Source organism: Telopea speciosissima, chromosome 1 (assembly GCF_018873765.1).
Source record: "Telopea speciosissima isolate NSW1024214 ecotype Mountain lineage chromosome 1, Tspe_v1, whole genome shotgun sequence".
Classification (NCBI taxonomy): Eukaryota; Viridiplantae; Streptophyta; class Magnoliopsida; order Proteales; family Proteaceae; genus Telopea; species Telopea speciosissima.
Window position 1 is genome coordinate 65,713,150 of NC_057916.1, and position 16,496 is coordinate 65,729,645.

At 38.4% G+C, this 16,496-nt stretch overlaps 1 protein-coding gene across 1 annotated transcript in view; it reads right to left on the reverse strand.

Moving 5' to 3' along the window:
* LOC122648930 overlaps nt 1-16,063 on the reverse strand; it is a 30,894-nt gene extending 14,831 nt beyond the window's left edge. The window contains exons 1-3 of the mRNA XM_043842248.1: nt 15,870-16,063; nt 15,437-15,582; nt 13,423-13,533 (exon numbers count right to left, since the gene is read on the reverse strand). Coding sequence (XP_043698183.1) covers nt 13,423-13,533; nt 15,437-15,553 — 228 coding nt within the window. The 5' untranslated portion in view covers nt 15,554-15,582; nt 15,870-16,063. The remainder of the gene's footprint in view (nt 1-13,422; nt 13,534-15,436; nt 15,583-15,869) is intronic.
* Between the last annotated feature and the right edge of the window lie 433 nt (nt 16,064-16,496).

Here is a 16,496-nt window from a genome sequence, read left to right on the forward strand (position 1 = left end):
ATTTTGTTCGAGATGCTGTTCAGAAGAAGCTCATTGTCACTCCTTTTGTTCGTTCACAGTTTCAGCTTGGAGATCTGTTTACGAAGGCCTTGTTTCGACCTCAGTTTTTGGATGGTTGTTCCAAGCTGGTTCTTAGTGATGTCTACGCTCTAGCTTGAGGGGGAGTGTTAAGGATGTCGATTAGTTTTGTAGTCTGGGGGGTGTATGGTTTGATTTCTGTCTTATTTCTGTTTCTAGTTTATTTTCTATATTAAGGGTAGTTTAGGTATTTACTCTTGTAATGTGCTTTATTCAATATAAGTAATATTGTCCCCCTCACAATTCAATTAATTAGAATCGTGAGGGAGTTTTCCTGCTCTCTCTATCGATCTCTCTTCTCCTTCTCCATCTTCTCCCCTCTTCTTCTCTACTGGTCACGATTGCAGGTCTGCACTCTCACAGAGCCCTTTCCCGAAACCGAGGAAAGAGAACCATCAGCAACAAGAACTTTTGCATTACCTAATAAAGGAGAATATTAGGAAAATTGAATAGGGGAACTAGTCATGTGATCAGTAGCCCCTGTATTGATTATCCAAGTATCGAAAGTGATAAAGGAACTATAACCACAAAAAGAAATACCTGGCTGGTCAAAAGAGGAAGATGGCGATGGTTCTAAAGTCCCTGGCAGGGAGGTAGCCGATGCAGCAGATGAAGCTGGTGAAGAGGATGAGTCCAATCAAGTCACTAGGGAGCGCAGGGTGTGGAGAACTTCCTAAGAAATGGATTGGTCAGAAGTAATGGTGTCTCCAGAGGAGGTCTGGTTTGCCCTGGCAGAGGAAGAACGATTCTGACCATGATCCCGAGTATATCTGCAGGTTGCCCATGCAATTTCCAACATCTTACCCGGATATGCCTATCCTTACCATAATAATCACACTTCATAGGACACGATCAGATGAAGAACGATCGCCAGTACCATGTGAAAGACACCCATTAGATGGAGTTTGAGAGGTGGTGGAGAGGGTTGATCGATCCTGAGAGACCGGGTGTACCATAGCAGTACGTCGACTATCCTCAAATTGAAATATAGCATAAGCCTGCTCTAATGTCGAGACCCGTATTTGATCAAACTCAATATTGAGTCCTGCGAGAAAATCGAAGACGCGAAGACCATCTTCCCATTTCTTAAAAGCAGTAGCATCAGACTCACAAGTAGCAATAAAAGACCCATAAAAATCTAATTGTTGCCACATGCTACACAAAGTAGAATAACATTGAGAAACAGATAACTACCCTTGTTTAGTTGCATGGATCTTCTAACGGAGTTTGTAACACTAGGCAGCATTACCAACTTCAGAACATGTTTCTTTTACAGTCTTCCAAATTTTGGCAGCGGTGTCAAGAAGATAGTCCCCCGGCTATGGTAGAATCCATCGAGTTGATAAGACAGGACATCATCAAAAAAATTGAAAGTCATCCTTTTGTCTTGCAAAGGACAAGTAGCGGTAGGCATAACTGAAACGCCAATAAGAATTCGGTAATACCACGAGCACCAACAGCAAGGTAGCAAGATCTCGCTAAACCCTAAACCCCCCCCCCCATCAAATAATTGCTCCCATTAATTTAATGGGACTAGCAGGGAAGGGAAGATCCTTTCATTGACTCCTTCCTGCCCAGTAGAGATGGTGGAGACCTCGGAATCACCCATGATTGCTGACCATAGAGAGACAAAAAAAAATCACAAGTAAATCAATCCAATCGAGATAACATCACCACTTAAGTCGGAAAAAAAATTCAGCCCATGAAGAGGTCGAAAACCCCTTGATAGGAGAAAAAACTCACCACCAAGTATGAAATCGAGAGGAAGGCGAGAAGAGTGGTGGCACTAGAAAAGGAGGGAGGCGATAGGTGGAAAGGTTTGTAGCCATGGTAGCAGTGAAGTGGGAAAGTGGCGGAGGTGGTAGGCGAAGGTGGTGGAGGTGGTGGTTGGGGCCAAAAGGAGAAGACGAGAAGGGAGATGGTGGCGGTGATGGCATCCTCAGGATGATTCCCACTCTAATACCATGTGGAAATTGTGAGTAATGGCTTGTGACTAATTGATCACAGCCCCTCTTTATTTATAATAGATGAGAGAACATTCTAGAATAGGTACAAGGACCCTAGGACGTAAATACCCTTGAACCCATTTTACAACAAATTGTTGGGTTACTAAAGTATATAAAAGAAAAATCCAACTCACTAGGAAACTAAAACAAAATAGGAACTAGGAAACTACCAATTCAAAGCAAAATCCCTACGTAACTAACTCCAACTAAAATAAAAGATTACAATGCTATCTCCTAACAACCCCCTTTGGACTAAAAGCCAATTTTGGGAGCAGTTTGTCTCAATCTGGGTTTACAGATCAGGTCATGCCAGTCCAGTCATTTTAGCACTACTGCATCAAACCTCTTCAAGACAACAGAGCAGACATTCTTCCTTTCTAGAAAATGTTATCATAGTTGTCAAGGCGACCCAAGGCGGTGGAGGGGTACCTAAGAGCTTAGGTCACAAGGCACCCGCATAGGCTTTGCCTAGGCGATTAAGGCGCCCATGTGCTATTTTTTATTTCCCCTCTTTTCTGACATTATTTAGTATACGATAATATATACCATATATCATCAAAAATCAAGATTAAGCTACATCAAGTCATCAAAATCAACATTAAGTCACATCAAGTCATCAAAAATCAACATTAAGCCACATCAAGTCATCAAAAATCAACGTAGAACTAGAAAACAACAGAACAGAAGAAGCAAGCTATTAAAAGTTTGAAACAATCAAAACATACATTTCGTTTCTACTATTCCTGGAAATGATCATTGTCCAGGTATACCTAGTCTCACATTGGTTTATATAGTTCTTGGAAAATATGATCTTATCTTATAAGTAATTAAACTACTCTCGATTTAGAGAAATGTTTTTGTTCTCTAATAAGTTTGACCGGTCAAATATTTTATTTTTACATGAGACTTTTTGTATTAGGTGGAACACAAAACCAGCTTTCCAACAAATCCAAGATTGTTTAAATCTGATTTATATTGAAGGATTTATGTTCTGGTCAAACCTTATTTGGTGTGAAGAATGTTGTTTAAAATCGCCCTGTATGGAAATAAATTTTTAGACATCAAAACAAAAAATATATATTACCACTCTTTTAGTTTTTTTAGTGATGTTTTGGTAGAATAAAATTTATAGAATTTTTGGATTTGAGAAAAAACCCAACATTTGAAGGTTGAAAATTTCACCTACCGTCGAAAATCTAGTTTTTGTTCTTGAACTGGGGATTGACTTTTTATGCTTTTGGAATTTTATTTTTTAACTATTTTTCTTGGATTCAAATAGGGGGTATTTGCTTATTTATGAATAATATCTTAAGTAAATGAAATAACAAATATAAAAACATTTAATTAAATGATATATCAAGGCGACGCCTTGACACTATGAATGCTATAATAAACAGAGGAAAGTTATACTTCAGAGTGTGCTATAGATATACTCATTCAATAATCGAGAGGGGATCAATTTCTGAAGTTGAAATAGTAGGTCTATAAGGGTCGGACCATTTAAGGATTTGTCGACCAAAGCTGAATATATTAAATTTGACAAACAAGGGGTGAGCTGATCGCTAGATTTTAGTCTTATCCCAAGGTTCCTTTTACAACTTCAAACATTTTTTAAATTAATAACAAATATATGAGTGCAACCTGGTGAAGTGAATAAATTGTGGTGGAATTAGCTGAAAATTGGTCTAAATTAGTGAATTAGGAGACCCCCAGTAGAATCAATAGAAATAAAGAATGATTCTCTGAAGAAGTCTGCTTCCAGCTAAGATAACAATCCTGGTCTGTTGGGCTTATTGACCTTGATGGAAAAGGACGAAAATCGAGCAAAGTTAAAGCATTTATGGTGAGGCAGAGTATTATCACAGTAATGTAGAAAGGGTTCAACTAAGAACCACTCTATAGTAGGATCGATGACAGGTTGCAGCAGAACATCAGAATAGCAATAAACCAGAATTAGTAACTTAGGAGCTAGAGAGCAAACCGGCCAAAAGATGGCTACCAAACTTAGGCTGAGTGGAGGTGATATTGGTCAGGTCCTTTGCTCTAAATTACAGCCAATTCTGATGCCTGAATGTTGAGGTATGAGTTGGACTTGAAATTAGAAGGTAGGCCTCCAAAATAGAAAGTAAGCGTTACAGACCAAACCAACCAGTAGCAGGTGCTCAAACTGGAATCGAGTGAAGGCCTAGGCAGCAGTAGAAAACCCTCCAAATCTATGTCAATTCTGACCTAGGGCTGCTGAGATATAGGGCAGATTCAAAAATAGAAAGTCTGTGGATATCTTCCAAACCAGATGGAGTTTTTGACTCCCAAGTCAGGGTCGAGTGTAGACCAGGGTTGTGAGATCCAGTCCTCTAAACCTCTGCTGAAACAGAGTAAAGGTTGTAAAGGAATCAAGACTTGAATTTTGAGGGAGAAACTGGGCTGAAACTGCAGATCCACAGGTGTTCTAGGACTTCCTTAGGTTGTATAACAGCAGCAACTAATAAGAACTTGAAAGAGGCTTGATGCACGTCTTCAAAGTATACTCTCACAGTGATTAAATGTAGTGACAGAAGCAGCACAGCCGTGTCGATTGAGTAGGGGAGGGAGGAAGAGAAGAGGGGATAAGGAGATTCGGCTCTCACCAGCCAGGCCTCTCAGCCCTTCATCCACATGAAGGATAACAGAATCAACATGCTTCAAAGCAATTTTTTTTCATCCAATTATTCAAATCATGGGGAGCCTCTAAAGGTTGTTACATATAAATAAAAGCATAGCTTGAATCTCAAGCTTTAACAAAATAGAAACTAACAAAATTTAGTAACCAGGAAAGACATGAATTACATTGCAATAAAATAGAAACTAATTTAAATCTTCTAATGTCTTCAAATCTTCTTGAAGTGCAGCCCGCCTCCTCTTCTTGTGTACCCCACTGGAGATTCTTCTTGTCATAACTTAAGTCATATGGTCCCCACCTTTATAAGTAACCATCGGCCAACAACTTGTACTAAAATATTGATAATACAAATAGACAATTATACCCTTCACTTAAAAACTTGAATCACTAATAATTAAAAGACTATTCTGCTCCCACGATTCTTCTAGGAATATTCTCCCCAAAGGTTGTGGCACTATTCACGTGAACAGTGTTTTGGCCTCTTAATCTTCATGTTTTGTCCTACATCACACAGAGGGCCATAAAGTTGAGTTGGGAGGTCATTAAGGTGAGTTGAGATGTCCAAATGATCCATCTATATGGATCAATCAAGGACCTGTCTACACCTAATGAAACTGGCTCCTATCACCGTGTTTTTAAGAGAAATCATCTAGTCTTCTCTTTACACACGTGATACACTAATGTAGATCAAAAGATGAAGAAGAGACAAAAATACTATTCCCGTTACTGTTCACGTGAACAGTGTCACAACCCCATATTTGATTTGGTGGGAATATTCCTAGAAGACCTTGGGGGCCAGAATAGTCTTTTAATTATTATTGATTCAAGTCTTTAAGTGAAAGGTAAAATTGTCTCTTTGGCCCAAGTATTTAAGGGCTACTTGCAAGAACCGATGGAACCATATTTAAAGGTGAGGACCACCAATAAAGAGAATCAGCAGCAACACTGGGTCACTTACATTTGGGCTCCACAAGAAGCACCATCAGCTGGAAGATTTAGAAGATTCCTTGAAGGCTTGGAAGATTATATCTAGTTTCTATGTTTGAATCAATCCCAGTTACTATTTCCAAGCTTAGTTTCTAATTTTCTGTTTAGTAGTTTCTATTTTCTTTTAACTAGAGGTGCAAGCATAGCCCTCTATATAATGTAAAGGCTGTGGAAGCCTCCCCACGATTTGAATAGTTGAATGAAATTTGCTTTGAAGCATGAAGATTCTATTATCCCCTGTGTAGATGAAAGATTGAGAAGCCTGGCTAGTGAGAGCCAAAACCCCTAGGGCTGAGAGAGACGAATCTCCTTTATCCCCTTCTCTCTTCTTCTCTTATCTTCTCTCCCTGCCCTGCTCGATATCCCTTGCTGTGTTTGTGACTGCAACTGCTGTAATTGATCACTACTGAAGTCTAGAAGCTGCTTCCCAAGCAAGCCCTTAACTGCCATTGTTGATCATCACCAGAGAAGGATCGAACCACATTCCTGCATGTCTATTTTCTGTCCTACTGCCCACAGCAATCGAACTAGTTTCTCTCCAATGTCTGAGCCTTGTTCCAGCAAAGCTTTGGGAGATTGAATCACACCAACAAGGAGCCCAGCCGATCCCCATTCTAGCCTGTTCTATTGGCTGGATTGCTCCCAAGCCTTAACCTTCTATTTTCATTCCTCCTCCATGACTTCACATCCCTCTATCAGAACCTGTGGAGATTTGGAGCACAGAATCAGACCATCAACCACCCCACTCGATTCCAATTTTGGCCTATTCTGCTGGCTGGATTGCTCTACACTACTAACCGTCTGTTTTCATCCCCAACTCCCATCTCCACTTCTGACCATCAGAACTGAACCAAACTTGCAGCAAAGTTTCTCACAAAGCCTACATTCGATCTTCATTGGAGCCCAAATACAGTACTGTTTGTGGGATATTCCACAACCTTCTATTTTGGAGTTCTATTCATATCTCAACATCCAACCATCAGAATTGGATGGATTTTGGAGCATAGACCCTGTTCAACATCACCTTCACTCAACCTAAGTTTGACCCTGTTCTACAGGCTGGTTTGATCTCTACCTCATAAGTTACTAATTCTGTTTTTATTGTTATTATGATGTTCCGCTGCAACCTGTCATCGATCCTACTGTAGAGTAGTTCTTAGCTGAACCCCCTTCTACATTACACACACACACACACATAGAAATAGTAAGTCAAATCAGATTGAAAAACTTAAGCACAAACTTCTCCAATCCATATTGGGCTCAGACCCTTGAACACTTTGATCACCACCCAACTAGAAACGAGAAATTCTGCATATTCTAGGGATCCGTCAACCTTTCACCTTTCACAAATTCTTCTATTTTTGTGCTTTTCAGAACACCATCCCATATTGGGCTCAAACCCTTGAACAGTTTGATCACCACCCATCTAGAAACAAAGAATTCTGCATATTCTAGGGATCCATCAACTTTTCACCTTTCACAAATTATTCTATTTCTGTGATTTTCAGAACACCATCCCATCCAACCCCAATCCCCCCGGTCCCCCAAAAAACAAAGACAAGTGTAATATCTTCTACAAATGCTGCCACACTTCCCAAAAGAAAGAGTTGATCATGCATACCTTTTGCCTCTCAGGCATTAGCATTACCACCTCAAATAGTCTTCGAAGTACAAAGATACATGCCAATGGCCAAACTACCTTGCAATGAACAAATAATTGGTCCACATTCTTCCAGTTACCTGAGAAATAGCACACCTATCGACCATTTGGAGTACTGTATTGTTCAAGTAGTTGAGAATCAATACCCTATTAAGTACTAGGATCCTTATGAATGCTTCAACTCTTGGTGGGACTGGTTTTACTCAAATCATTTTTAGTGGAGATAATACTTCCCCCGGGATGCTAAGAAATTTTAGAATTTTTTACTTGAAATAAACCATTTTTGTCATCTTTTAAATCCTTTCATCCTCACCTTTTCTAGTGGGAGCCTCCTCCAAGACTTGAAACAACATTCATCCATCTCGCTTCATCAACATCTTTAAAAAGGACCCCAAATAAGCTCATCCTCCCTCAAAATGATGGCTAACAGCAGCTCTTTGGTGGCTTCTACAAATCACAAACCAGAAAAATCCAGCTAGAGACTAGTACAAATAGGATGCAGAATAGAGAATATAGGATATGAAACTAACAGAATAGAATATGAAACTAGGTCTAATTGGAATAGAAAATATGATAGTGAAACAATATCAAGTACAGGAAATCAGTGCTAATAATGTGGAAAAGAGAGAGAGAGAGAGAAGATTGAGAAGAGACGAAGTGCCACAAGATAGGAAAGGAGAAATGTTGCTCACTGTTGGGCAGAATACTCCAACCGTGGGCTACAGAATATATTTATATTACTGAAATAATATCAAGAACAAGTATACCCCTAATATAACAACTATTACAAATAAGTTATTGAAATAATATCAGGAGCAAGTATACCCCTAAAATAACAGCTATTACAAATAAGCCCTTAATTAAACAACAACTCAGCCTTATCCCAACTAAATGGGGTCGGCTACATGGATCCAGTCATTTTAGGTCTTCCCCTGGCTCTTTTTTATGTAGATAAGTCACTTAGGGCTTATATTAGTGGAAATAAGCTTTGGGTTGGGTCATATATGTATCGGGACTTTGATCCCATGGGTTTACTTTGTAATTGGCTAATTTAATGAACCCAAAATATGGGTAGAAAGTAAGACAACGGGATTTACTTCATTAGTTTAGTTAAAGTCCTATTTTGAGTCTGTTTTCTTTATTATTTCACTTTCTTAGTCAATTTAGGTTACCTTATTAGTTAAGGATAGAATTAGGCCTTTCTTTTTTAGTGTCCTAAGTCTATTTTTTGAGTTTTTTATATAAATTTGTAAGGGAGGCCAGCATAGTACACGAATTTGATTAATGAAATATTGGCTTTAGCCATTGTGAAAATCCTGAGATAGGATGGGTGAGATGCCTAGGCTGATAGCCTTCCCCAACCCCACCATTCCCCATCCCCTTCCATCGGTTCTTGATTTTAAACCCTAGTTTCAGTCAAATTGAGTTCAAGAGTGCTACAAGCTTTTGGGATTTCTTTTCAACAAATTGTTACATCATTTTCTTGAAGATTATTACATCAAGATCATTGCTGCTTCAACAGGTCACAAATTTGTGGGTTTTTATTTGTTACTTCAACCAAGAAAATTGTTCCCTCATTTGACTTCCCATTGTTCTCTTGGTTCCCTTATATAATTTGAATTCCCACTGTTCTCTTGCTTTCCTCATATAATTTGAGTTCCCATTGTTCTCTTGGTTTCCTCATATAATTTTCTTATTTATTGGAGGGTTTTCTATTTGATCCTTCCTGGGATTAGACCTATTCAGGTTCTAGTCTTACATTATTTGGTATCAGGGCTATGGGGTATGGGGACACCAAGTACTAACCCTACAGGTGACCAAATTACTCTTCAACAACTGGATTTATGTTTAAAGGTTTAACTGATGAGATGAATTCGATGAAGCAACAATTAAATACGATATCTCAGCAGTGTAATGCAAAAAGATTCACTCCACAATTAGATGATGGTCACTATGCAAAATTCTGCCCGTAAAAAGGGAAGGCAGACTCAGTGATCACAACCATTGAATCCATTCCGGAGATGATGGTGTGTGAACCACAGCTTGGAGGTGAATGGGTTGCTAATGCTGCCCTTGAAGGAGAAGAGTATGAAGACACCCTGGATGATAACATTGACATCTATGAGATTAATGTTGAATCAATAGCGACTGAGTAATCTCCAATAAATGTCAATTTTTTTCTCTCAACAACCCTATTTTGTTGAGTATAAGAACTTGTTTGATGGATAACACCATGATCAAAACAAAAAATATATATATATATTTCACGCTGAGTATATTCTAGAGCATTATCAAAACAAAAAAATTTAAAAGAAACAACAAACTGAGTTTTTATTTCATTATAATTATAATATTCTTTAAAAATAAGAGAAACCTTGGACGTATCTTTCAACAAAAAAGATCATCCACAAAGATAACAAAATAAGAAAAACCTAACCTATTTTTACACGGCATGGACCCCAAATATCTAAATGCATTAAAAAAAATAAAGGATTCTTAGACACACTATGAGAAGGAAATGAAGTACAATGATGCTTCCAGATCTCACAAGCTTCACACTCGAGGCAAGACATAGACATGCAGCTAAGTATCATTTGTTGAAGCTTAGACAACAACAAATGTTCCAACCGAAAATGCCCCTGAATAGGGAAACACCACCATAAGTAGCAGCAGTCGTAGAAGATGCATCACAATCGAGATACTACAGCTTGTCTTCCTGACGCCCTCCACCAATCTCCCTCTTTGTCTGAAGATCCTAAAAGACACAATAAGAAGGATAGAACGTGACAAAACAGTTTAGTGCATTAGTGAGTTGACTAATAGATAAAAGACTCAAGGGTACCTGAGGAAAATAAAGGATAGAAGATAAAGTCATGGACGAAGTAATGAAACTATACCATGACCAGCCACTTGGGTAGAAGACCCATTAGCAAGAATAACAAGAGATGGATGATTAGTCTTATGCAAGGAGAAAAACAAATCAGACTTGCCAATCATCTGGGTAGAGGTACCAGAATCAAAGATCCAAAAGACTTTAGGAATGTAGTCTTCAAGGCGTGGAGCTTTCTCTTCGATGAACCACGGTGGTAGAACAAATTCTATGTGCTCGACCTCTAAATCAATATCAATTGTGTATGTCGTGTTCATAGAGTCTTCAATGGTGATATCCTTCTCATCTAAGACTTGAGGCATAAGCTCCACCTTTTCAAGAACAGCATCTTGAATGCTAATGATTTCCTGTAGAGTGTTCTCAACCACCACTTCACCTTCCACTGTTTCAGCTTTATCTACTTTGATTACTTCAACGTAGACCACTTCAGTAGAATCTTCCACATGTTGACCTTCCGTCTTTGAAGCTTCAAGCATTGTCTCTACATTTTCATCACAATTCACTGTGATCAGTTCAGCTTTATCTTCAACTTGTGCTCTCTCAATTTCCTTTGGCAATGTAAATTTGTATTCAGCCGTTGATTTAACACTGGTGATGTCAGATTTCCATCACTCTTCAACTTGCAAACTGAATCTCATTGATGGAGGCTTCAAGTTGTCTTCAGATTTGAAAGCCTTTTGGTGGTGATGTTGTCGAAGAGGATTTATTTGAGCTTATCGTTGAGCTCTGAATACCCGTGGTAAATATTTTTTACTCAAGTACCAAGAAACAATGTTTCTTTTTTTTCAAGGGTACTTAATCCACTCAACATACCAGCCATGAAACCAAGATTTTGAAGGCTGCCCAAGCCAAACGTCAACAACTGTTGCAGCCTATTCTTGATAAGAAACCAGCAAAGCAGGAACGTAACGGCAATCAGCAACAAGAAAGTGCAAGCATAAGTAAAGGACATCGTGTTGACAAGCAGTTACTAGCATTGTCTCACGGGGAGATCTTGACAGCTAGTGAAGGATCATATGTAGCACCTTTACATAAAGAGCTCGAGTCTGCAGCTGAGTTGGTTGATGATCCTATGGATACATCTGAGGATGTTGAAGCTGAGCATGTGGAGTTCGTTATTCCTTCGAAGTACCTTGAAGAGTGCCCTCCATGTCTATAGGACTACATTTGTATTATCAAGGAGCTGCCTGAATTTTTCTATGGATCGAATACGAATGTATAACACGTGACAATTAATCCCCAACTTACCAAAACTCATGGTTGAGTTTTTTCTAAGTAGGGGAGAATTGATGCAGATAAGTCACTTAAAGGGCTTGTTTTATTGGAAATAAACATTGGGTTGGGTTATGTAGGTGTTGGGCCTTTGATCCCATGGATTTTCTTTGTAGTGGGCCACTGTAATGGGCCTAAAATATAGGTAGAAAGTAGAAAACGGGATTTACTTCATTAGTTTAGCTAGAGTCCTGTTTTAAGTCAGTTTCATCCATTATTTTAGTTTCCTACTCAGTTTTTGTTACCTTATTAGTTAAGGATTGGGTTAGGCCTTTCCATTTCAGTGATTGAATCTGTTTTTGAGTCTTCTATATAAGTTTGCAAAGGGTTACAGCCTTGTACACGAATTTGAATTAATGAGATTGAGGGGGGGAAAAAAACATAGCTTTGTGCTTTGCTCTGTGAGAGAGTATGGTGAGATGCCATTCGTGTGGGTGAGAGACCCCAGTCTGAGAAAGACTACCCTATCTTCTTCTTCCGTTCTTCGATTTCTTGTGTATTATTTTATTGTTCTGAAATTTCATACAAATCTGAGAATCAATCAAAGTATTTACCGTTGTTGGACCTAAAGTTTGTGATCCTCTTGTGGAGTGGTTATCACTTGTGACTGGTCTACATTTGGGAGAGAAGAGGTAGCAGAGAAAGGAGATACCAGAGCGAGGGAGAGTGACCTGCAATGGCTTCTGAGATGTCTCCAAATGAGAGAGAGAGAGAGAGAAGGGAAGCGATACAAGAGCATGAGAGGGATACCAGACCTGACATCAATCAATGACCAACAACAGCATCAGAGAAAGAGAGAGAGAGAGAGAGAGAGTACATTCGGGGATGCTACTCACTATGTGAGTCTGAGGACGAATGCAAGACAGGGAGGAGGAATGAGTTGGTCTCAATTGGTTTTTTTTCTCACGACTCTCGCCAGAAATGCTTCGAGAGTGCAAAGGCAACTTTTTTTGCTTTCCATTTCCACTATAGTAGTCCGGTTCACTCCAAGAGAGCAGAGGGGCAACGTGTTTCCACTATTTTTTCACTCCCGCAAAGCAGAACAGCACCAGAAGCACTCCACGGGAGTGTTACCAAACTGTGAATAAGACTCCAACTTAACTAGCTATAAATCCCGCATTCCTACCTCCTATCCATATTTTAGACCCATTAAATTGGCCAATTACAACAAAAAACCCTTGGACCAAAGACCCAACACATATGTAACCAAACCCAAGGCTGATTTTCACTAAAATAAACCTACTTAAGTGATTTATCTACATCATAAACCCTTAAAGACAAGTCAGACAACCCTCTCACCACTTCTATAATATGAAGCAGTTTATTAATTTCTAATTTCATGATGGGAAGGTCAAAAATCAAAACAGCAATCAAATCATAAAAACATGTCCCAAATAATACAGAAAAATTGAGCACTTTCAGGAAGGAGTCAGCAAATTTTATCCCACAATATTCTAACCAAATGTATGCACAATTGTTTAATGCTTATATTTTGAAACAAAGGATCATCTAACAATCTTATATATTAAAAAAAAAAAAGATAAGTCAGATTAAGTGACAATAAATGTCATATTGTTAAGGCAATTATTCGTTTTCAGCATTTGACGGTTAATTGACCTCAGTATATTCTCAAAAAATGAACATGAAAATTTTGGTAAAGTTTTAGAAGAGGAGGGACGCAAGTGCATATACATACTGGATCATGATCGACTGGAAATATCACAAATTTGTAACCGTATAAACAACCAAAGGCATTGCAAAAGTGAATTAGTCAGGCACGACTTCCCATGTAGGGATCCTTTTGTTTTGGCTTCCCTCATTCCATTCAATCCTTGCTTCTTTTATCAAATTTATTTGAACTAGGACTTACTGTTTCTTCAAGTTTCCGATTTACTGTCTGCATCTCCTCAACCATACGGCGAACCTCTGATAAAATAACCTGCTCCGGGATCCTTCTCAATGCTGCCTTCCTTTCTTGCTTCTGAGTACAGGAAAAGGAGGCAAATGACCAAAAATGAAAGAAAGAAAAACCAAGCTGTGAGAAGAGCAAAAAGTAGGATATACATAATTTCATAAGCAAGGCTGTTGCATAAACCTTATTTACCAGGGTAGCAAAAAAAAACAAGGGTGTACCCAGTGCACGAGGATCCCGGCTCCCGCCACTGCGGGGTCTGTGGAGGGTCATAATATTCCAGGGTAGCAGTGACAACTAAAACACAAGGTCCAATTAATATCCCAAGGGCGCATTACAAAAGTTGATGCTTATTAGTGGAGATTTGAACTTTGTGTGGGTGTAATGGTGAATTTGAATTTAAATTGACCGTAGAAAATAATTTAGTAAATCTCATAGATGTCATATAGCAGCACACATATATAGTGCAGCTATGGGTGCTTCCTTGCCCACACTCCCATTAATGCATTCAAGGCTGGTTTCACAGATGGTGGTTTATCTTTATCCAAAATCGAAAATGTGAAGAATAAAGAAGCTAGCATGATTGACAAGAAGGTAAATGCATAAGCACAGAGAAAGAACTACAGTATGCAAACAATTCTATATTTTTCAAAAACCATTGCAATATTTCCTTCTTTATCTTTTAGTTTGAGTCCTTGTTTGTCTCTTCCAGTCACTATTCTTCAGGTTAATTTTTGGAAGGCTAAAACTAGAGCATTTAGCATGAACTGGCCCTGTTTGAAAAAGCTTATCCTTCTACCTTTCCTATGCACCAACATCTTCCAAATCCAAGTTGTTCAGAGATAAAGCCTAGCGAATGTTGACTAAAGAGTCTAACGATAAGGGTGAAAGGGACACTCAAACCACGCTGCTTAAGATTTCAAAGATTTTGGAATGCTTCGGTTATTGAAAAGTTAGTTGTTCTCATTTTCTGCAGTTGGACAGTTTTAGCCCCAGTTTTATTGTTGTGACATGCTGATTAATCAATTTGCTGGTTGCTTTGATATACTATCTTCTTTCCCTCTAGGTATGAAAGTGTTAATATCAAACACTCTTTCTTCAACATCAAGGAGAAGACCTAATGTAACTTTGGGTGAAGTGGTGACGAAAGACGTGCATGGATTAGGGTTAACAACAAGTATGGTTTTAAATAGCAAAACAGGATCCATGTAGCCAACCCAATTTACTTGGAATAAGGTTTAGTCAAATTGAGTTGTACTCTTTCTTCAATCTTCATCCAAGAAGCTACAAATTGATAGGTTTAATTTACCAAATCAAATTTTATTAGATATACTATTTTTTAATCTTTTTTAAAGAATTTGAGCTGTTGGATCCAGTTGGAGCATAAGTTAGCACCTGGAGGACTTAAAGAAAATCAGGCGTGCTGTGCATAGCTCAACAAACCCATCTAAAGATCTTAGATATTATAAGGTTTGGTATCCCTATCACTCTTATGATCAAGCCCCTAAAATTTTTCAACCTTAAAGCTTGTTTTACCTTTTCAATCTGCTTCTGATTTTACTGGTGTTCTAAGGCTCTGGCGATACTGAATCTTTGCACAGCTGAAATTTGATTTATAAAACTAGTACTCCACAGTCTAGACATCTTATAAGAATGGTAAACTTTTGGTTTGCATATTTATCGGCCTACTATAACATATTGAAGTTTCAGCAGATACCAACATGTTTTGATATCACATTTTGAGTTTTTAATACTATATTTCTGGCATAACTTGAGTAGAGGAATGTCTGTCCTGAATGTTTCTGGTTTACAAGTTTTAGCTCAAATATTTATTTGAGTCTTTGTTTTTGCCGTTTATAAGTATGGGCCTCGGATAAATATGATTTGACATTATACCACACTACACAAAGAATATCAAATGCTACCAAAAGCCATAGCACGATGACAGAAATAGAATATGAACGATAGAAACCTGTTCAAGTCGTTGTTGAAGTTGCAATCTATACGATCTAATCCTTCTTTCCTCATATCCTGAGAGGACCCTAACATAGAACAATGCTTTCCTCCCAAACTCTAAAATTTTGTCCATAACAACCAGCTAGAGAAATCTGATTACTCCTGCACCCAAAAAACACAAAGAATTCAACCCCAGAAACCATTAACTTTATCCATTTGATAATCAACCACAAGCTTCTGTAAGCTTAAAACTCAAATCAGACTCATCTTCCGCTGACACAACTAAGATTAATGTCGAATTTCATAATTCACAGATCTCGAATACTAAGCTGGAACTATCGTTCATGGGCTTAAAATGTAATAAAACAGACGTCAAAGTGAAGAGGTCAACAAATAACCAAGAGTATAGCATTTGGTGTTTTAATACTAAGTGAATCTCCTGGGCATACCTCAGTTCTGGTTCCCCTTGAAAGGTGAATAATTAAACAAGCGAAAGATCATCAATGAAGTGCTTAACTACCATGGAGAGCATCCGGAACGACAGATCGACGTTATCCGATTCGCAAATCGCAAGCGCGGAACAAACCCAACGGTGTGACACTCGCCTGCTGGTGAAAATGTTGGGAACAGTGTCTGTGCAGGCTACATATAAGGCCGTGTTTGGTATTCATTCTTGGATTCTTGGATGACAAAAATAGTTGTTTTTATTGTCCGAGAATGTGAAATCAACCAAGAATACATACCAAACACAGCCTAAGTTTATTTTGAAATCTCCACCAGTTTCGGATTTCAAATTTTGTAAGTTTTAACAGAAAAAATAGAGATGGGAAAAGCCCAAAAAACCCAGAATTAGGGCTTCTTGGCACAATCACTTCCACTTTTTAGAGAGACTATTCAATTCGGTATTGATATTAAGGCTCTGAATGGTAACGCTTCTGTTTTTTTTTTAGTGGTGGGTCCGGCACACTTTTATGTGTTTCAGTGTTTTTTGAGCGTTTCTGGGTCCTGAAATGTTGTATGGTAACCCTGAAAAAAAAAAACGTTTCTGAAATTTAGAAGAAATAGAAATCTGTATG